A 24,061-nucleotide genomic window follows, 5' to 3' on the forward strand; every position below is an offset into this window, starting at 1 on the left:
AGTTGCCTGTTTTTCACTTTTGTGTCTTTAAACGCTCGTTTTTTGGGGTCGACAGCTTATAAAAACTAATTTCTGTTTTTTTTTTTTTTTTGCTTGTTAGCTGTACACGCTGACACAGAGCAGCTTTTAGGCATTATTCTGTTTTTTGTTATAAGCCATAAATGACAAGGAGGCAGCATTTTTGCTTTTCCATCTCATTCCAGCAGAGGGCAGCATTAACTGTCTATCAGAAACAACAGAAATCAGGATCGATTTTTTTTATAGGGCTTTATTATAAAAGCAATAACTTTTACAATAAGATCATAAAACAAATAATAATTTTACATTGACCATGTTGCACAAGTCGTGTCAGTTTCATGTCAGCCAATCGACTTATGATTATTAAAAATTATGATTATATGTGATTATTACAAGGAACGTAAATCACCTTCTATAACTAAATCTCCCTTTGCACACCAAAGTATAATCTCAGTTATTTATTATCATAGTAGAGTAGAGAACAGAAAAACTTGGAAATAATAAAGATTATGAAAATTAGATGTCATTTTTTTGGAAATCCGCTAGTAGGAACAAAACAAACAATAACATCAAGGAGCCACATAGACACGGGACTGTCCTTCTTGGGGGATTATTGGAGACCTCCAAACTTGTTCTGGGGACCAAATATGTGTAAACAGGAAATAGAAAGTGGTTTAGTGCATAAATGTGCCTTTGACATATCTGTTACATACATAAATATAGTGACTTGAATGTAATTGTGGAAGGTGAATCTAATTATATAAAGTAAACTATTTATTGTTTACCTGAGTTTCATTTAGACCAAACGAGTGGACCCATAGATATGGAGGCAGTGTCATGAAAGTTCACAGATCTGCGCCGTCTCGCGTGATGTCCAGGGTTACAATGCTAAAAAATTGAAATATATAATCTGAATATTGAAAATTAAGGGTGATGCCAAAAATTTGCACATTGCTTTAATCAGTTTAAAATTGCTTTCACACTGTTGTGAAATCATCTTCAGACCAAGACTCACAAATCAGATGAACTACTTTACTGGATTAAAAAAATTCACATATAAATATGTAATATAAGTAATTCCCTAAACAAATCTTAAACATTCTTTACTATATAAGCACCACTGTCAGTTCAAAAAGAAGTTCACAATATCAATAAAGACAATATCAGAAATAAAAGGATTTATGAACCTACCGATGAGCAGTTGTTTTGGCTCAAAAGACAAAGGTGAATGTTACAGTGCAGGTAAACTTTATTGGAGTCTGCAGTAAAGACGAACATCCTGAACGAGAAGCGGCTGGATGTAGAGACGCCGTTCTGCAGAATCTTCACTGTGTTGTCATGTGGATTGGGACACCTGTTGAAAATGATCAAATCTTAAAGGATTTAACAGAACATAACTGTGATAAACACTATATTGGACAAACTCACGATGCAATATGCATCAAGTCTTAAAGGTACATCAGCAAAAAAATAAACCCCTTTAGGTCTATCAAACACAAAACATCATCTTACTCTCCAGTGATGAGATCCCAGCGGAGAGATGACAGAGGATCGTTCACAGGTGTACCCCAACATCCGTCAATCACTGAGACAAACTGATGACGGTCAACTCCATCAACACCAACTTCAACAAAAATCTTCTCATCCACCACCACATCAACACTTCCATTGAAGGGTTTGGAGAATTCAGCATCCAGATATGGAACCATCCTGACCTGATACGTCCCTTGACCTTCAAGATTTCTGTTCACGATACTGTTGAAATGTTCAAAAACAAAATCTGTTTAACCCCTTAACTTTTTGGTCTAGAAGCCTACTCTCAGTCTTGTTTAAAAGAAAACACTTTTCAAGTTTTTCATGTGTCTGGAGGTTAAAATATTAAATAAAAAAATTATAGCAGCTTACATTTATTTTTAAAAATAAAAATAATTCAATAAATTATACAATTTATACATAAATGATCACAAAAATTTAGTTTGTTACACTTTTAGTGGTTTTTCCAACAATGGCCACTAGGTGTCAATGGTTTGCGGCATACTTTTGTCACAATTTAATAAATTACTGTCACTGCATTATTATTACTGCTAAAAAGTTTTGAAATATGAAAACTACACTCTTAGACCTTTCCAACGACATACATATAGTTTGTCATAATAGATTAAAATTTACATAAGAAAATATTGAAGTAAAACTTTAAATCGTTATATTTAATAAGGCCTACATTACCTCCCCAAAGGGTGCATGTCCAGGGAAACCGATTGGGTTTGTTGGTAAATACAGCTGAAATGCAAGCTCAGAATTGTCTTTCTGCTGATGGGACCTTCAAGAGATGTTAAGTCTGGCTCACCGCGAATAAAGTTTTCATAGATGAAGTGAGTGCCATTGGCCTGTGGAATAGAGACAAAGTAATATCTGAATTAGACCCTGTGATATCCGTGAACTACTTCCTTTTGGAGTGAAAAAGCCTAATCTACAGCATGCTACAGTATAGGACAGCATGTTTTACTTCTGACTAAATTTTCCAACATGTTCCTTCTTTCAAACTATTTCCATCGAGTCAATTGTAAGTCATGAGTCAAATACTTAAATCAAATAGTAATCTTACCATAAGACTTGTACCACAAATGTGTTCATTGTTATCAAAACCGAATTCCACTCTGCCATTTCGGACAGTTCCTTTACAGCGGGGGTCATTCAGGTGTAAGAGATCAGCAGGAAAACCAGCTTCAAAGAGCTGACAGCGAGACAAAGATACAAACGCAGAGCTGCCTTCACACGTCTCATATACATCTGAGATATAAACACAAAATAATAAACATGTTATTAGTGCTGAATGATTAAATAAACGGATCATTTGTTTGAAACTTCACTTATTGTGTCAAACCAAAAGTGTCAGGGTCAGATGTGGGGTGATCTCCATTACAGAAACAGCCATAAACACCATTCTGTTCTCCACACCACTCATCCTTAGTACAGTTTAGTTCAGAGCAGAGATCTTTCACCGCTAAAACAACAACATAGTAAATGATTTTGAATATAATAAACCTTTATCTATAGGACCACAAACAGTTACATATTTTTCATACATAAACACAATTATTTAATTCACTTAAAATCAAATCCACAACTATTTGAAAGATAACAGAAAAAGAAATAATCTAAAAAAAAAAACTAATTTATGTTTTACACACTTAAAAAATAAAACAAATGTCTAATTACCTGTAGTTGGTGCTGGAGTTGTCCAGCCAACTAATGAAAAATAGAGATTGTTAAAATTAAAATTTACAACTTCTGTAAATAAATGAATAAAAATGTATACAATAATCTAAAAACTTTAGATTATGTGATTCAAAACTCAATTTCAATGCAAAACATACAACACAACTTCACATTGTTTTGTTAAGATGTTTAACTCACATTGGCAGATGACTCCAGCATCTTCATTATGTCCACAGTCGTGAGTTCCTATTGGTCTTGATGAACAGTTTGTCAACTTAGTTTCATTCCCTGTACACTGTACATCATCCATCCATATTTGTCCTGATCCTTGACCAAAATAAGCACTGCTCGTTGCCTCTGTAGCATTACCACAGCCCAGCTGTCGACAAACCACTGCAGCATCTGATAGATCCCAAATATCATCACAGACCGTCCCCCAAACTCCATTATAAAGAATCTCCACTCTTCCAGAACACAAGTTGCCACCATTCACCAGTCTGATGTCTATTATCAACAAAACAATATAAAAAACAGAAGTGTCAGTGTGGGTTATAATGTTGTGACCTGTAACACTGTGTTAAACATATGTGATAAAATAGTAGTAGTAGTAATAATAATAATAATAATAGTGGAACTTTAATAAACCTAAACTACTTTACCTTTGAATCCTGAGATGGTTGTGTTCAATATCTCTGGTGTAGCTAAAAGATTAAACACACAAATACACACAGTTGAAAAAAAATGCTAAAGATGATAAAACCTTAAACTTATTTTATAGACGTATGTCTGTTTTAATCCTTTAATTCAACAAGGCTTTATTTTATACCCTATGAGAAAAAAAGTTCTGCTTGTAATTCAAATATCTGTACTTACATGTACTTGGTGTTGCAGTTGTTTGTGTCCTGCCAGCTAAAGAGAGCAAGAGATTGTTAACATGTTCATACAGTACACTTCTATAACAGATTTACAGTACAATATTAACCCTGACAAATTAAATGGATGTTAACCAAAACACTGAACGTTTGGTTGCACTTTATTTTACAGTACATGTACTTACCTTGTACATAATGGTAAATATGTTGCACTTACAGACAAATATGTGGCATTTACTTTTGAGTATCTACATGGTAATTAAATGGTATCATTACTGTACTTACCAGTGGTACATACTTAGTTATTATGTACTGTAACTCTATGTAAGTACTGGGTAATACTAGATACATCATTATAATGTACGTATAACTAATAGCAAATATTGATATGCCATTTTGTACTCATTGTACCCTTTAAACCCAACAATGCATCTTATTTTATGGTCTGACTAGTTAATATAACTCACAGTGGCATATGTATACCATGTGGTAGGTCCGGTGTAATAACTGTGAAAAATACAACATTTTATATTTATTTACATTTTATTTAACTGCTTTGTTGAATTTAATGCATTTAAGATTCGAGTGCTACATGATCACATGATTTTTACATGATTTTTGTTTTGAATGTAAAATTGCATGTAAAAATTTATGATCTTTTTGCCAATTGGGGTTTCGTCTAGTGTGTCAAAATGGCTAGAAACTACACAGTCTCACCCCATGGCGTCAGGCGTCAATATGTTGACGCGGAGGGTATACCTTTCGCGTCATTTTTTGACGAACTGGGGACTTCAATACTATTACGTCCGTTGCATTCTCTTTCCCATTTTCTTACCATTTTCGCGTCGGTTTAGGGTTAGATTACGCAAAATTAAACAGTGTACGCGAAATTAAACAGTTGTCACCTGGCGTTGGGGTTAGAGTTAGGTACGCGAAATTAAACAGTTGTCACCTGGCATTGGGGTTAGAGTTAGGTTTGGGTAGGGATGTCATTATGTAAATCTAACCCTAAACCGACGAAAAATGGTAAGAAAATAGGAAAGAGAATGCAACGGACGTAATAGTATTAAAGTCCCCAGTTCTTCAAAAAATGACGCGAAAGGTATACCCTCCGCGTCAACATATTGACGCATGGTCAAGTGTCGTCAAATATTGACGCCATGGGGTGAGACTGGGTTGCTAGAAACGGCCCTGTCTGTATAGTTTGCAAAATGTGTATCATCATAAATAAGTTTAACTCACATTGACAGACGACTCCAGCATCTTCATTGTGTCCACAGTTGTGAGTTCCTATTGGTCTTGATGAACAGTTTTTCAATGTAGTTTCATTCCCTGTACACTGTACATCATCCATCCATATTTGTCCTGATCCTTGACCAAAATAAGCATTGCTCTTTGCCTCTGTAGCATTACCACAGCCCAGCTGTCGACAAACCACTGCAGCATCTGATAGATCCCAAATATCATCACAGACGGTCCCCCAAACTCCATTATAAAGAATCTCCACTCTTCCAGAACACAAGTTGCCACCATTCACCAGTCTGATGTCTATCATCAACAAAACAATATAAAAAACAGAAGTGTCAGTGTTGGTTTTAATGTTGTGACCTGTAACACTGTGTTAAACATATGTTATAAAATAGTAGTAGTAATAATAATAATAATAATAATAGTGGAACTTCAATAAACCTGAACTTCTTTACCTTTGAATCCTGAGATGGTTGTGTTCAATATCTCTGGTGTAGCTAAAAGATTAAACACACAATTGAAAAAAAAATGCTAAAAATGCTAAAACCTTAAACTTATTTAATACTCATGTCTGTTTAAGTCCTTTAATTCAACAAGGCTTTATTTTAAACCATATGAGAAAAAGATCTGCTTGTAATTCAAATATCTGTACTTACATGTACTTGGTGTTGCAGTTGTTTGTGTCCTGCCAACTAAAGAGAGCAAAAGATTGTTATAATTTTTCACACAATATACTTTTATAACAGATTTACAGTACAATATTAACCCTGACAAATTAAATGGATGTTAACCAAAACACTGAACTTTTGGTAGCACTTTATTTTACAGTACGTGTACTTACCTTGTACATATATGGTAAATATGTTGTCCTTACAGACAAATATATGGTATTTACTTTTGAGTATCTACATGGTAATTAAATGGTATCATTACTGTACTTACCAGTGGTACATACTTGGTTGTTATTATGTAACTCTATGTAAGTACTGGGCATTACATATACATTCTTATAGTGTAGGTATACTATAACTAACAAAAAACTACTGTACTTACAAATAAATGTACAATATAAATATTTAGTACTTACAGGCAAGTGTGGGTTAATAACAGGTACTTATAGTGTACATTTATGATAACTAATAACAAACTCTACTGTACTTACAAATTGTATGTACATGATAAGTGTATAGTACTTACAGGCCAGTGTATTAATGGCAGGAACTTATAGTGTATGTACAGTCTTGTTCAAAATAATAGCAGTACAATGTGACTAACCAGAATAATCAAGGTTTTTAGTATATTTTTTATTGCTTTGTGGCAAACAAGTTACCAGTAGGTTCAGTAGATTCTCAGAAAACAAACAAGACCCAGCATTCATGATATGCACGCTCTTAAGGCTGTGCAATTGGGCAATTAGTTGAAAGGGGTGTGTTCAAAAAAATAGCAGTGTCTACCTTTGACTGTACAAACTCAAAACTATTTTGTACAAACATTTTTTTTTCCGGGATTTAGCAATCCTGTAAATCACTAAACTAATATTTACTTGTATGACCACAGTTTTTTAAAACTGCTTGACATCTGTGTGGCATGGAGTCAACCAACTTGTGGCACCTCTCAGCTGTTATTCCACTCCATGATTCTTTAACAACATTCCACAATTCATTCACATTTCTTGGTTTTGCTTCAGAAACAGCATTTTTGATATCACCCCACAAGTTCTCAATTGGATTAAGGTCTGGAGATTGGGCTGGCCACTCCATAACATTAATTTTGTTGTTTTGGAACCAAGACTTTGCCCTTTTACTAGTGTGTTTTGGGTCATTGTCTTATTGAAACAACCATTTCAAGGGCATGTCCTCTTCAGCATAGGGCAACATGACCTCTTCAAGTATTTTAACATATGCAAACTGATCCATGATCCCTGGTATGCGATAAATAGGCCCAACACCATAGTAGGAGAAACATGCCCATATCATGCTCCATGCTTCACTGTCTTCACTGTGTACTGTGGCTTGAATTCAGAGTTTGGGGGTCGTCTCACAAACTGCCTGTGGCCCTTGGACCCAAAAAGAACAATTTTACTCTCATCAGTCCACAAAATGTTCCTCCATTTCTCTTTAGGCCAGTTGATGTGTTATTTGGCAAATTGTAACCTCTTCTGCACATGCCTCTTTTTTAACAGAGGGACTTTGCGGGGGATTCTTGAAAATAGATTAGCTTCACACAGACGTCTTCTAACTGTCACAGTACTTACAGGTAACTCCAGACTGTCTTTGATCATCCTGGAGGTGATCATTGGCTGAGCCTTTGCCATTCTGGTTATTCTTCTATCCATTTTGATGGTTGTCTTCCGTTTTCTTCCACGTCTCTCTGGTTTTGCTCTCCATTTTAAGGCATTGGAGATCATTTTAGCTGAACAGCCTATCATTTTTTGCACCTCTTTATAGGTTTTCCCCTCTCCAATCAACTTTTTAATCAAAGTACGCTGTTCTTCTGAACAATGTCTTGAACGACCCATTTTCCTCAGCTTTCAAATGCATGTTCAACAAGTGTTGGCTTCATCCTTAAATAGGGGCCACCTGATTCACACCTGTTTCTTCACAAAATTGATGACCTCAGTGATTGAATGCCACACTGCTATTTTTTTGAACACACCCCTTTCAACTATTTGCCCAATTGGACAGCCTTAAGAGCGTGCATATCATGAATGCTGGGTCTCATTTGTTTTCTGAGAATCTACTGAACCTACTGGTAACTTGTTTGCCACGTAGCAATAAAAAAATATACTAAAAACCTTGATTATTCTGGTTAGTCACATTGTACTGCTATTATTTTGAACAAGACTGTATATGATAACAAACATTACTGATATGCCATTTTGCACTCATTGTACCCTTTAAACCCAACAACAATGCATCTTATTTTATGGTCTGACTGGTTAATATAACTCACAGTGGCATAATGTATACCATGTGATGTGGTAGGTCCGGTGTAATAACTGTGTAAAATACAACATTTTATATTTATTTACATTTTTATTTAACTGCTTTGTTAAATTTAAGATTCGAGTGCTACAGTACATGATCACATGATTTTTACATGATTTTTGTTTTTGTATGTAATATTGCATGTAAAAATGTATGATCTTTTTGCCAATTGGGGTTTCGTCTACGGTGTCAAAATGGCTAGAAACGGCCCTGTCTGTATAGTTTGCAAAATGTGTATCATCATAAATAATTTTAACTCACATTGGCAGATGACTCCAGCATCTTCACCGTGCACACAGTTGTGAGTTCCTCGTGGTGTTGCTGTACAGTTTGTCAATTTAGTTTCATTCCCTGTACACTGTACATCATCCATCCATATTTGTCCTGATCCTTGACCAAAATAAGCATTGCTCTTTGCCTCTGTAGCATTACCACAGCCCAGCTGTCGACAAACCACTGCAGCATCTGATAGATCCCAATAATCATCACAGACCGTCCCCCAAACTCCATTATAAAGAATCTCCACTCTTCCAGAACACAAGTTGCCACCATTCACCAATCTGATGTCTATCATCAACAAAACAATATAAAAAACAGAAGTGTCAGTGTGGGTTATAATGTTGTGACCTGTAACACTGTGTTAAACATATGTGATAAAATAGTAGTAGTAATAATAATAATAATAGTGGAACTTCAATAAACCTAAACTTCTTTACCTTTGAATCCTGAGATGGTTGTGTTCAATATCTCTGGTGTAGCTAAAAGATTAAACACACAATTGAAAAAAATGCTAAAAATTATAAAACCTTAGACTTATTTAATATACTTATGTCTGTTTAAGTCCTTTAATTTAACGAAGCTTTATATTAAACCATATGAGGAAAAATATCTGCTTGTAATTCAAATATCTGTACTTACATGTACTTGGTTTTGCAGTTGTTTGTGTCCTGCCAACTAAAGAGAGCAAAAGATTGTTTTAATTTTCCCAAAATATACTTCTATAACAGATTTACAGTACAATATCAACCCTGACAAATTAAATGGATGTTAACCAAGACACTGAACTTTTGGTTGCACTTTATTTTACAGTACGTGTACTTACCTTGTACATATATGGTAAATATGTTGTACTTACAGACAAATATGTGGCATTTACTTTTGAGTATCTACATGGTAATTAAATGGTATCATTACTGTACTTACCAGTGGTACATACTTGGTAGTTATTATGAAGCTCTATGTAAGTACTGGGTAATACTAGATACATCATTATAATGTACGTATAACTAATAGCAAACATTACTGATATGCCATTTTGTACTCGGTATCTATGTCCTTTATTGTACCCTTTAAACCCAACAATGCATCTTATTTTATGGTCTGACTGGTTAATATAACTCACAGTGGCATATGTATACCATGAGGTAGATCCGGTGTAATAACTGTGTAAAATACAACATTTTATTTGTATTTACATTTTTATTTAACTGCTTTGTTGAATTTAATGCATTTAAGATTTGAGTGTTACATGATCACATGATTTTTACATGAATTTTGTTTTTGTATGTAATATTGCATGTAAAAATGTATGATCTTTTTGCCAATAGTGTTTTTACCTTGGGTGTCAAAATGGCTAGAAACAGTCCTGTCTGTATAGTACAGTATGCTAAATTGTATAATCATGAAATTTAACTCACATTGGCAGATGACTCCAGCATCTTCATTATGTCCACAGTCGTGAGTTCCTATTGGTCTTGATGAACAGTTTGTCAATTTAGTTTCATTCCCTGTACACTGTACATCATCCATCCATATTTGTCCTGATCCTTGACCAAAATAAGCATTGCTCTTTGCCTCTGTAGCATTACCACAGCCCAGCTGTCGACAAACCACTGCAGCATCGGATAGATCCCAAACATCATCACAGACGGTCCCCCAAACTCCATTATAAAGAATCTCTACTCTTCCAGAACACAAGTTGCCACCATTCACCAGTCTGATGTCTATCATCAACAAAACAATATAAAAAACAGAAGTGTCAGTGTGGATTTTAATGTTGTGACCTGTAACACTGTGTAAAACATGTATATTTGAAAAAAATATAATAATAATTATAATAAAAATAGTGGAACTTTAATAAACCTGAACTTCTTTACCTTTGAATCCTGAGATGGTTGTGTTCAATATCTCTGGTGTAGCTAAAAGATTAAACACACAAATACAGACAGTTGAAAAAAAATGCTAAAGATGATAAAACCTTAAACTTATTTTATAGACGTATGTCTGTTTTAATCCTTTAATTCAACAAGGCTTTATTTTATAACCTATGAGAAAAAAATATCTGCTTGTAATTCAAATATCTGTACTTACATGTACTTGGTGTTGCAGTTGTTTGTGTCCTGCCAACTAAAGAGAGCAAAAGATTGTTATAATTTTCATACAGTATACTTCTATAACAGATTTACAGTACAATATCAACCCTGACAAATTAGATGGATGTTAACCAAGACACTGAACTTTTGATTGCACTTTATTTTACAGTACGTGTACTTACCTTGTACATATATGGTAAATATGTTGTCCTTATAAACAAATATGTGGTATTTACTTTTGAGTATCTACATGGTAATTAAATGGTATCATTACTGTACTTACCAGTGGTACATACTTGGTAGTTATTATGAAGCTCTATGTAAGTACTGGGCATTACCATATACATTCTTACAGTGTAGGTATACTATAACTAACAAAAAACTACTGTACTTACAAATAAATGTACAATATAAATATTTAGTACTTACAGGCAAGTGTGGGTTAATAAAAGGTACTTATAGTGTACATTTATGATAACTAATAACAAACTCTACTGTACTTACAAATTGTATGTACATGATAACTGTATAGTACTTACAGACCAGTGTATTAATGGCAAGAACTTATAGTGTATGTACAGTCTTGTTCAAAATAATAGCAGTACAATGTGACTAACCAGAATAATCAAGGTTTTTAGTATAATTTTTATTGCTACGTGGCAGACAAGTTACCAGTAGGTTCAGTAGATTCTAAGAAAACAAACAAGACCCAGCATTCATGATATGCACGCTCTTAAGGCTGTGCAATTGGGCAATTAGTTGAAAGGGGTGTGTTCAAAAAAATAGCAGTGGCTACCTTTCACTGTACAAACTCAAAACTATTTTGTACAAACATTTTTTTTTCCGGGATTTAGCAATCCTGTGAATCACTAAACTAATATTTACTTGTATGACCACAGTTTTTTAAAACTGCTTGACATCTGTGTGGCATGGAGTCAACCAACTTGTGGCACCTCTCAGCTGTTATTCCACTCCATGATTCTTTAACAACATTCCACAATTCATTCACATTTCTTGGTTTTGCTTCAGAAACAGCATTTTTGATATCACCCCACAAGTTCTCAATTGGATTAAGGTCTGGAGATTGGGCTGGCCACTCCATAACATTAATTTTGTTGGTTTGGAACCAAGACTTTGCCCGTTTACTAGTGTGTTTTGGGTCATTGTCTTATTGAAACAACCATTTCAAGGTCATGTCCTCTTCAGCTAGGGCAACATGACCTCTTCAAGTATTTTAACATATGCAAACTGATCCATGATCCCTGGTATGCGATAAATAGGCCCAACACCATAGTAGGAGAAACATGCCCATATCATGATGCTTGCACCTCCATGCTTCACTGTCTTCACTGTGTACTGTGGCTTGAATTCAGAGTTTGGGGGTCGTCTCACAAACTGCCTGTGGCCCTTGGACCCAAAAAGAACAATTTTACTCTCATCAGTCCACAAAATGTTCCTCCATTTCTCTTTAGGCCAGTTGATGTGTTCTTTGGCAAATTGTAACCTCTTCTGCACATGCCTTTTTTTTAACAGAGGGACTTTGTGGGGGATTCTTGAAAATAGATTAGCTTCACACAGACGTCTTCTAACTGTCACAGTACTTACAGGTAACTCCAGACTGTCTTTGATCATCCTGGAGGTGATCATTGGCTGAGCCTTTGCCATTCTGGTTATTCTTCTATCCATTTTGATGGTTGTCTTCCGTTTTCTTCCACCTCTCTCTGGTTGTGCTCTCCATTTTAAGGCATTGGAGATCATTTTAGCTGAACAGCTTATCATTTTTTGCACCTCTTTATAGGTTTTCCCCTCTCCAATCAACTTTTTAATCAAAGTACGCTGTTCTTCTGAACAATGTCTTGAACGACCCATTTTCCTCAGCTTTCAAATGCATGTTCAACAAGTGTTGGCTTCATCCTTAAATAGGGGCCACCTGATTCACACCTGTTTCTTCACAAAATTGATGACCTCAGTGATTGAATGCCACACTGCTATTTTTTTGAACACACCCCTTTCAACTATTTGCCCAATTGGACAGCCTTAAGAGCGTGCATATCATGAATGCTGGGTCTCATTTGTTTTCTGAGAATCTACTGAACCTACTGGTAACTTGTTTGCCACGTAGCAATAAAAAAATATACTAAAAACCTTGATTATTCTGGTTAGTCACATTGTACTGCTATTATTTTGAACAAGACTGTATATGATAACAAACATTACTGATATGCCATTTTGCACTCATTGTACCCTTTAAACCCAACAACAATGCATCTTATTTTATGGTCTGACTGGTTAATATAACTCACAGTGGCATAATGTATACCATGTGATGTGGTAGGTCCGGTGTAATAACTGTGTAAAATACAACATTTTATATTTATTTACATTTTTATTTAACTGCTTTGTTAAATTTAAGATTCGAGTGCTACAGTACATGATCACATGATTTTTACATGATTTTTGTTTTTGTATGTAATATTGCATGTAAAAATGTATGATCTTTTTGCCAATTGGGGTTTCGTCTAGTGTGTCAAAATGGCTAGAAACGGCCCTGTCTGTATAGTTTGCAAAATGTGTATCATCATAAATAATTTTAATGGTTGTGTTCAATATCTCTTGTGTAGCTGAAAGATTAAACACACAAATACACAACATTGAAAACAATGCTAAAGATTATGAATTCTCAAACGTAGTTTAGAGCCTCATGCCTGTTTAAATCGTTTAATTCAACAAAGCTTTATTTTATACTCAATGAGAAAAAGATCTGCTTGTAATTCAAATATCTGTACTTACATGTATTTGGTGTTGCCGTTGTTTGTGTCCTGCCAACTTAAGAGACCAAGAGATTGTTATAATTTTCATACAGTACACTTCTATAACAGATTTACAGTACAATATCAACCCTGACAAATTAAATGGATGTTAACCAAGACACTGAACTTTTGGTTGCACTTTATTTTACAGTACCTGTACTTACCTTGTACATATCTGGTAAATATGTTGTCCTTACAGACAAATATGTGGCAATGTAATGGTAATTAAAGGGTATCATTACTGCACTTATCAGGGGTACATACTTGGTAGTTATTATGTATGTAAGTACTGGGCATTACCATATACAATCTTACAGTGTAGGTATACTGTAACTAACAAGAAACTACTGTACTTACAAATAAATGTACAATATAAATATTTAGTACTTACAAGCAAGTGTGGGTTAATAACAGGTACTTATAGTGTACATTTATGAGAACTAATAACAAACTCTACTGTACTTACAAATTGTATGTACATGATAAGTGTATAGTACTTACAGGCCAGTGTATTAATGGCAGGTACTTATAGTGTATGTTTATGATAACAAACATTACTGATATGTACTCATTGTACCCTTTAAACCCAACAATGCATCTTATTTTATGGTCTGACTGGTTAATATAACTCACAGTGGCATAATGTATACCATGTGGTAGGTCTGGTGTAATAACTGTGTAAAATACAACATTTTATTTGTATTTACATTTTTATTTAACTGCTTTGTTGAATTTAATGCATTTAAGATTTGAGTGTTACATGATCACATGATTTTTACATGGTTTTTGTTTTTGTATGTAATATTGCATGTAAAAATGTATGATCTTTTTGCCAATAGGGTTTTTTACCTTGGGTGTCAAAACAGCCCTGTCTGTATAGTATGCAAATTTGTATAATCATGAAATTTAACTCACATTGGCAGATGACTCCAGCATCTTCATTATGTCCACAGTCGTGAGTTCCTATTGGTCTTGATGAACAGTTTGTCAATGTAGTTTCATTCCCTGTACACTGTACATCATCCATCCATATTTGTCCTGATCCTTGACCAAAATAAGCATTGCTCTTTGCCTCTGTAGCATTACCACAGCCCAGCTGTCGACAAACCACTGCAGCATCTGATAGATCCCAAACATCATCACAGACGGTCCCCCAAACTCCATTATAAAGAATCTCCACTCTTCCAGAACACAAGTTGCCACCATTCACCAATCTGATGTCTATTATCAACAAAACAATATAAAACAAAAGTAGTAGCGAAAAAACTAAATACTGTACTTTTCAAAATGGCCGCTACTGTAATGCAAGGAGTCTTAATGTAAGGTGTTCATTGTAATGAGGGTTAGTTGAGCAATCAGATGAACTAGGTAGAATTTTGTTGATCAAATTATTCTACAGTTATAACCATTTGAATATTGAATTTTTAAACTGCTGGTGGCGCTATAGAGTTAATGCTAGAGACCCCATCGTTGGTCACATGACTATTTAGGACCACCACTACAAGTGTGCCAAATTTCATAAGTTTCCTATGTACGGTTCATAGGGCTGCCATAGACTCCAATTGGGGAAGAAGAAAAATAATACATTTTAATAAACATGAACTTCTTTACCTTTGAGTCCTGAGATGGTTGTGTTCAATATCCTTGGTGTAGCTAAAAGATTAAACACACAAATACACACAATTGAAAAAAAAAATGCTAAAGATGATAAAACCTTAAACTTATTTTATAGACGTATGCCTGTTTAAATCCTTTAATTCAACAAAGCTTTATTTTATACTCAATGAGAAAAAAATCTGCTTGTAATTCAAATATCTGTACTTACATGTACTGGGTGTTGCAGTTGTTTGTGTCCTGCCAACTAAAGAGAGCAAGAGATTGTTAAAATTTTCACAGTACAATATCAACCCTGAAATTAAATGGATGTTAACTAAGACACTGAACGTTTTTATAAGAACTGTTTGGCTAGTCTTATTTTAACTGCAAAGCTGCCATTCATGATGCTGTATCTTGACAACATTTGGCATATTGAGGAAAAAAACACAGGACACAGAGATCAGGACAATTTATTAAAACCAAACTAAACAATTTGTCAAAAGATAAAAACTTAAGAAGATTTTTGTTTTTGTATGTAATATTGCATGTAAAATTGTATGATCTTTTTGCCAATTGGGGTTTCGTCTACGGTGTCAAAATGGCTAGAAACGGCCCTGTCTGTATAGTTTGCAAAATGTGTATCATCATAAATCATTTTAACTCACATTGGCAGATGACTCCAGCATCTTCACCGTGCACACAGTTGTGAGTTCCTCTTGGTGTTGCTGTACAGTTTGTCAATTTAGTTTCATTGCCTGTACACTGTACATCATCCATCCATATTTGTCCTGATCCTTGACCAAAATAAGCATTGCTCGTTGCCTCTGTAGCATTACCACAGCCCAGCTGTCGACAAACCACTGCAGCATCTGATAGATCCCAATAATCATCACAGACGGTCCCCCAAACGCCATTATAAAGAATCTCTACTCTTCCAGAACACAAGTTTCCACCATTCACCAATCTGATGTCTATTATCAAGAAAACAAAATGAAAAGAAAAAATTTTGTTTTTTACATGATATAACTCTTAATAACGTGATACAAATGTGAATACATAAAGAACAATCTTTTAATAATAGTAGACATTCAAACATCTGTATCTTCTTTACCTTTGAATCCGGCGGTGGATGTATTCAATATTGGTTCAATACCTGCAGCAGAAAGATTAAACACACAAAAGATTTGATAGACTTGTTTTATAGACTTACATGTGTGTATGTCCTATAATTAAACTAGAATGTGAGTTTATGAGAAAAAAGCATCTGCTTTAACTTCTAGCTGTCTATTATTACCTGTAGTTGGTGCTGCAGTTGTTTGTGTCCAGCCAACTAAATGAAAGAGAGATTGTTAAATTATAAAATACATACAAATATGTTCATATTTTCTTCTCTACAGCACTGTAAAAATGTCAGACCTCTTCATCCTTTATTTAAATTGTTTAGTTGGCTGAGTTAAAAGTTCTGAAAACGTAAGGGGTTTAAACAGACTGTTACCACAAATCATAAAAGAACCCAAGCTGAGTCTAGTGAACAATTTACGAAAATTTTGAGTCAGAGAGGTTCGAACAACGCTGACTTCATAAAGTCTGCCTTAACAAAACACATTTGCTCAACCTTACAAAGTATGGCAGGATTGTCAAACTCAAATCCGGCCTGCAACCTCATTTTATGTGGCCAGTGAGAGCTTACAAATTATTTTATTATTATAAATGTTTATTTTTTTGCAGGGATTTTGCCACAAAGGAAACTTTTTAGCGGACACCAAAACATATTTTTCCCACCAAAGATTTTTTTTTTATATATAATTAATTGATGTGATTAATGAGTGATAATATTGATGAATGTGGGAGAGAACAAGCAGAGAGCCAAACATGTCAAACATCAATTTGGAGGCTGCGACCCTCAAAGATTGAGTCCTTGCCTTTAAAGGATCCAGCCTTTGGATTGAGACACAGGTTTTAGTCTCCAAAATAAGCACTAAGTATAAGTCTTTCTGTCTCTTCCTCATGCATATTTATCAAAACAAAACTGAAACAATGATAAAGGTCAGAGGACCAAAACCTATCCAGCTGGAAAATGTTTGCCATGTTTTTAACACCAATGTTGTTTTACAATGATAGTTCATTTGTTTATTAGCAAAATGTTAGTTTGCTTTGCCACAAAATCACCTAAGAATTGTATATTTTAAACACTTTGTTGTACGAAATTAAACATGTAAAAATAAATACTCAAATTAAAATGGTCTTTACATGTATTTTCCTGAATTAATACTTCAGTGCCTTAATGATTATTTAAACTGTATAAATACAAAATGAACAACAAGACAACAAAGTTTAAAATATGTATTTAACTCACATTGACAGACGACTCCAGCATCTTCACCGTGCACACAGTTGTGAGTTCCTCGTGGTGTTGCTGTACAGTTTGTCAATTTAGTTTCAGCCCCTGTACACTGTACATCATCCATCCATATTTGTCCTGATCCCTGACCAAAATAAGCATTGCTCTTTGCCTCTGTAGCATTACCACAGCCCAGCTGTCGACAAACCACTGCAGCATCGGATAGATCCCAATAATCATCACAGACGGTCCCCCAAACTCCATTATAAAGAATCTCCACTCTTCCAGAACACAAGTTGCCACCATTCACCAATCTGATGTCTATTATCAACAAAACAATATAAAACAAAAGTAGTAGCGAAAAAACTAAATACTGTACTTTTCAAAATGGCCGCTACTGTAATGCGTGGAGTCTTAATGTAAGGTGTTCATTGTAATGAGCTTGAGTTGAGCAATCAGATGTACTAGGTAGATTTTTGTTGATCAAATTATTCTACAGTTATAACCATTTGAATATTGAATTTTTAAACTGCTGGTGGCGCTATAGAGTTAATGCTAGAGACCCCATCGTTTGGTCACATGACTATTTAGGACCACCACTACAAGTGTGCCAAATTTCATAAGTTTCCTATGTACGGTTCATAGGGCTGCCATAGACTCCATTTGGGGAAGAAGAAAATGAATTATAATAATAATAAGAAGAAGAAAACCATTAACGCAATAGGGGCCTGCTGCCCTGCGGGCTTGGCCCCTAAAAACAGAAGTGTCAGTGTGGGATTTTAATGTTGTGGCCTGTAATACTGTATTAAACATAATAATAAAAAATAATAATAATAGTGGAATTTTAATAAACACGAACTTCTTTACCTTTGAATCCTGAGATGGTTGTGTTCAATATCCTTGGTGTAGCTAAAAGATTAAACACACAAATACACACAATTGAAAAAAAAATGCTAAAGATGATAAAACCTTAAACTTATTTTATAGACGTATGCCTGTTTAAATCCTTTAATTCAACAAAGCTTTATTTTATACTCATTGAGAAAAAGATCTGCTTGTAATTCAAATATCTGTACTTACATGTACTTGGTTTTGCAGTTGTTTGTGTCCTGCCAACTAAAGAGAGCAAGAAATTGTTAAAATTTTCACAGTACAATATCAACCCTGAAATTAAATGGATGTTAACTAAGACACTGAATGTTTTTATAAGAACTGTTTGGCTAGTCTTATTTTAACTGCAAAGCTGCCATAGTGCCATTCATGATGCTGTATCTTGACAACATTTGGCATATTGAGAAAAAAAACACAGGACACAGAGATCAGGACAATTTATTTAAACCAAACTAAACAATTTGTCAAAAGATAAAAACTTAAGAAGATTTTTGTTTTTTTAATGTAATATTGCATGTAAAATTGTATGATCTTTTTGCCAATTGGGGTTTCGTCTACAGTGTCAAAATGGCTAGAAACGGCCCTGTCTGTATAGTTTGCAAAATGTGTATCATCATAAATAAGTTTAACTCACATTGGCAGATGACTCCAGCATCTTCAATGTGTCCACAGTTGTGAGTCCCTCGTGGTGTTGCTGAACAGTCTGTCAATTTAGTTTCATTCCCTGTACACTGTACATCATCCATCCATATTTGTCCTGATCCTTGACCAAAATAAGCACTGCTCTTTGCCTCTGTAGCATTACCACAGCCCAGCTGTCGACAAACCACTGCAGCATCTGATAGATCCCAATAATCATCACAGACGGTCCCCCAAACTTCATTATAAAGAATCTCCACTCTTCCAGAACACAAGTTGCCACCATTCACCAATCTGATGTCTATCATCAACAAAACAATATAAAAAACAGAAGAACACTGTGTTAAACATGTATACGTGAAAAACATTAATGCAGCTTTGATGCAGCTGAAATATTAACCTGATAAATACAAAACATTGAAAATATTTGATGAAGAAACTTCAAACCTACTGTATTTTAGAGACTTGTGTCTGTTTATATCCTATAATTCAACTAGCCTCCATTTTATATGAGAAAAAGATCTGCTTTTAATTCAAATATCTGTAATTACCTGTACTTGGTGGTATAATTAGTGTCCAGACAACTACGTAAAGAAAAAGAGAGTTGTTTACATTTTCATACAGTACACTTCGAAACCAGATTTACAGAACATTAGCAACGCTGACAGTACAAAGATCATATGGATGTTAACCAAAGAAACTGAACTTTAATTAAGTTTTTTTTTTTAACTATGAATAAGTTGTTATAACTTATAAAATATAGTTGAAATCAGTCAACTTAATTTTAAAAGTTGTAGCAACTCATTTCTTGTCAAGATAAATAATAGTTTAGGGTTGATTAAACAAAAATTTAAGGCAGCAAATTATTTGTTACTGTGTTTTATGTAACATTCAGTCTATGTTATTTTAGTGTAGTCATTAGTCCCTTTCACACCTACTGTCTTTCCTGGTAGTTAACTGGTAAATTGCAGTTAACAGGTCATGTGTGAACAGAACCTTTCCGGTAAATCAGTGCTGCCAATTTACCAGTAAGACAGGTTATAAGATTACCAGAAATTTACCGGTAAGCACTATGTGTAATCGAAAAATGTAGGATTACCGGCATTAAGAATAGACGACGTCAGACCGCGCTGACAGCTTCGGGCCAATCATAACGTTTTTATGCAGATGACGCGTTTACTCCCGCACTGTTTACGGACGTTTCCTCACACATGCTGCTTAAAAGTCGAGCACACCTGAAGATAACATCCACGTTTCTTCACTAAATTTGTTTAAAACAGCTTACCATCTATTTGTCAAATTGCCAACGTCCTTAGCACATTCTCTGTGAAGCCTAAGGGCTGATTCACACCGGCTGCGTGGCGTAAGCATCTCAGCTGCGTGGCGTGTCGGTTTTTATTTAGGCTTCCGTGTTAGCAGGTTTGACCGTGCACACCGCCTGCATGACACGCACGTCTCAGAAAACGCGTGCATGCTAGGAATAGGACCGACGCCTATTTTTCACACCACATGCAAGCGTCTTGGAAGTGTTTCCAGGCAAAATATATGTTACCTATAGCAACAGCAGCGCGTCAGCAGGGCGTCAGCAGCGCCGCGTCAAGCACGCTTCTGGTATGTACAGACACAGAAAACGCGACGCAGCCGCCACGCACCTGACACGCAACAGATACGCCACGCAGCCGGTGTGAAACGGCTGTAATGTGCAAACGCAGGTTCCGTTTGACGTCGTCGTACACAATGTTGTTTGGGCACGAGCAACTTCGTGACCATCAGCGTTTGCCACAGATGTGAAAACAACAAAATTCGGACCGTGGATATAACCCACCATTGTTTACAAATATGACACTGAGCTTGCGGGGCGTGCCACAGGTAACTTCCGCTTTCTCTCAGGCTATGTTTACATTAATGCGTTGAACATTTAAAAAGCATTACTTTTGTCACGTTTAAGCATTTCATTTACACTACGCCACCTTTTTCGACCCTCATAAATGGGTCGTTTGTAAGACCCTGTTTTATTTTGAGAACCCAGACGTTGCGCTGCAGTGTAAATGAATGCAGAGAGACTTATGTAAATGAACAGCTGATGTTAACATGATGTTAACTGATGTGACAGCGCATCATTTTCAAAGTAAAAATTTTTTTTATTCAGGTAAATCTAGGTTTGCAACGGAGGTTTTGCCAAAAATAGTAAAAATCTACCAACCAGCTATTATAAACGCTATATCAGATTGTTTTAACATGTATCCTTATAGATAATGTCTGTTTTATATTTATGTTTGAGTATTGTTGGGTTTGAATATTGTTGTAATGTTGTTTATGTTTTGTTTAAATTTAGTTAGCTTATTACAAAAGATAGACTGTAATTTTAAATGCCATTTAGGGCGTTGTAAAGGCCAATATGAAGGGAGAATTTTAATGAGTCAGACATTATTTTCTAGTTTAATTTAAGTTTTGTTTTCTACTTTAAAATGAATTTTGTTTCATATCATTTGTCTCTTAATTTTTAATCGATTTTTTGTTGATAAGTTTTGTGAATATAAATTATTAAAAACAATAAAATCAACGTCATATTAATATTTAATGCTCGTTTAGCCGATTGCGCTTTTTGCTAATTCCGTGTTGCTAGCGGCGGACATGCACGTGACGTAAATTAATTAACGTCATATTCATGTTTAATACTTTAGCCGGCCACGCTTTTTAGTCGGAGAACGCGTGTGAGGGAACACACACATGCACTGAACAGCGACAGGTAAGGAAAGATAAGTTATTTGGTGTTTTTCTGAAAAATACAGTAAGGCTCCGATTCAGTGTTTCATGCACAGCTTGTGCATGTACTACGGCTCCGTGATCAGTAGAAAGTCTTTATCAATCTAAAATCACTACAAGTTTGTTACATTTATAACGTGCATTTAAAAAGCAACACTCGTCAACACAATCATTTAAAATATTCTTTATTATCATGAAAATACCTGAAACAATCCGAAGAACAGCGATATAAATATGCCTCTAGATATTTCCTGGAATAGTGTTAGTGTAACACAGTCTCCCCCCATGGCGTCAATATTTGACGACACTTGACCATGCGTTAATATGTTGACGCGGAGGGTATACCTTTCGCGTCATTTTTTGACGAACTGGGGACTTCAATACTATTACGTCCGTTGCATTCTCTTTCCTATTTTCTTACCATTTTCGCGTCGGTTTAGGGTTAGATTACGCAAAAGTAAACAGTGTACGCGAAATTAAACAGTTGTCACCTGGCGTTGGGGTTAGAGTTAGGTTTGGGTAGGGATGTCATTGTGTAAATCTAACCCTAAACCGACGCGAAAATGGTAAGAAATAGGAAAGAGAATGCAACGGACTTAATAGTATTGAAGTCCCCAGTTCGTCAAAAAATGACGCGAAAGGTTTACCCGACGCGTCAACATATTGACGCATGGTCTAGTGTCGTCAAATATTGACGCCATGGGGTGAGACTGGGTTGGTTAGTAATGCTACTTCTTCTGTGGCACAAATGGTGTTTCTGCACGAGAGCGCCCCCTGGCTTTTTGATGTGGCTGCATTTCACCGTAATTCATTCAAATTCATTCATTGAGAAAACGCGCATTTGCCCGATTAATTCTCACAACCCTAATAAACGAGGATCGTTTTCATTTTAAAATGCCGTTTTAAAACGCAAATGCTCTCATGTAAACAGGGCCTTAGAATTTACCGGTATTTTTATACTGATGTGTGAATGATGTCTTACTGGTAAAAAGACGGAGCGTCACTGCAATTGTGAACAGCACTTTTTTTTTTACTTAATTAAGGGGTTGGTACACCAAAACTTTTACGCCCGCGGCCGGCGCATGTTTTCAATTGTTTCCAATGGAAGCTCAGCGTTTTTCAAATAAGCCAGCCGCAAGCGGGTTTTTTCCGCGCTGAAAACCGGCGCTCGGCGGTTTTTCCGCGCTCGGAGCTGAGCGTCGAAAGTTGAAAGAGATTCAACTTTGGGAGAAAAGCTCCGCTCGTCAATGTCAGTTCTCACACGGCCACCCAATCACAGTGGAGGAGGGGCGGGACATTACCACAGCAACCAACCGGCTCGCAGCTGAAGTATCACAGCTATCAAAGCGCTCAGCTGAAGAAAGCTGGCACTCAGCTGAAAAACAGCTGGCATTCGGCGTCCTCAAGGCGTTTTCAGACGCGTTTAAAAGTTTTGGTGTACACAGCCCCTAACTCAGCATAAAATGAGACATACTGTAATGTTTTAAATAATATAACACAAACAATGTGTTAATAATTAACATATAATTTTTAAGAGTGTTCTTTATAGTCAAGATAAAAAAGATTTTGTTTAAAAAAAAAAAGTTTATTTGATTAAAAAAATTAAGGCAACCAATATATAAAACTCTTACCATTAGTCATCAGCAGTAGCGACACATACAATAAGATTAGAAACCTCATAGTGAAAAACTTTACTTCTTGCACCTGCATTTAGAAACAACAAAACTAGTTTTTATAGGTAATGTATACTTGTTTTACATTCATTTTAATGATTTGTTTATTTATAGAGTTAATGAAGTACAACAAACAATTCAGTATATCAGAATAAAATGAAGAGAAATCTCTTTTTATATAATTTTACCTGTGAATGAATGTAGATTGTGGACTCTTTTCATCAGTCTCTCCAGGATGAAGTGATGCTGAACTACTTTCCGGTTCATATGAGCGGTTTAATTTATATATGTGGGTGGAGCTTGACTGAAACCAGAATAACTAGAAGTTTTGGTAACAATGTCATAATAGCATTAACACCAGTCTATTGTTCTCATGAGAATTCCTATTGAAAATGATGTATGGTTGAAAATCATTTAAACAGTTATTGTTTAGTATTCTGAAACAAAATTAATTTATTACTTTAAAATAATATAAAACTTTGCTTGTTCAGGAAAGAGTTTTGTGTATACACACATCAGCTACAGTGTAATGTTAAAATGCTTAAAATATGTGGCAACAAACAAACAAGTGTCAGTTTGACTTTCAGTTTTGTTTCAGGTTTGTTCAGACCTTTTCTACTCATTCATTC

General features: G+C 35.3%; 1 protein-coding gene across 14 annotated transcripts; it reads right to left on the bottom strand.

Annotated features, from left to right (window-relative positions):
• Positions 1-262: 262 nt before the first annotated feature.
• Positions 263-23,685, bottom strand: LOC135744536 (scavenger receptor cysteine-rich domain-containing protein DMBT1-like). 14 transcript variants are annotated; one of them, XM_073815072.1, is made up of 34 exons: positions 23,621-23,685; positions 23,391-23,463; positions 19,545-19,577; positions 18,989-19,294; positions 18,544-18,579; positions 18,331-18,372; positions 17,479-17,784; positions 16,417-16,452; positions 16,234-16,275; positions 15,788-16,093; positions 15,352-15,387; positions 15,138-15,179; positions 14,442-14,747; positions 13,507-13,542; positions 10,715-10,750; positions 10,501-10,542; positions 10,042-10,347; positions 9,263-9,298; positions 9,061-9,102; positions 8,606-8,911; positions 6,014-6,049; positions 5,813-5,854; positions 5,352-5,657; positions 4,111-4,146; positions 3,897-3,938; positions 3,436-3,741; positions 3,238-3,267; positions 2,903-3,022; positions 2,624-2,808; positions 2,245-2,405; positions 1,531-1,773; positions 1,210-1,372; positions 804-906; positions 263-652 (listed from the first exon to the last, which is right to left on the bottom strand). In XM_073815072.1, the coding sequence occupies exons 2-33, from the start codon at positions 23,437-23,439 to the stop codon at positions 811-813; spliced, it is 4,110 nt and encodes a 1,369-aa protein (XP_073671173.1). In that variant the 5' UTR covers positions 23,440-23,463; positions 23,621-23,685; the 3' UTR covers positions 263-652; positions 804-810. The 14 variants fall into 14 exon arrangements, with proteins under 14 accessions (XP_073671173.1, XP_073671175.1, XP_073671176.1 ...); XM_073815074.1 differs by lacking the exon at positions 13,507-13,542; XM_073815075.1 differs by lacking the exon at positions 10,715-10,750.
• Positions 23,686-24,061: the final 376 nt, after the last annotated feature.

This window comes from Paramisgurnus dabryanus, chromosome 1, assembly GCF_030506205.2.
Source record: "Paramisgurnus dabryanus chromosome 1, PD_genome_1.1, whole genome shotgun sequence".
Taxonomy (NCBI): Eukaryota; Metazoa; Chordata; class Actinopteri; order Cypriniformes; family Cobitidae; genus Paramisgurnus; species Paramisgurnus dabryanus.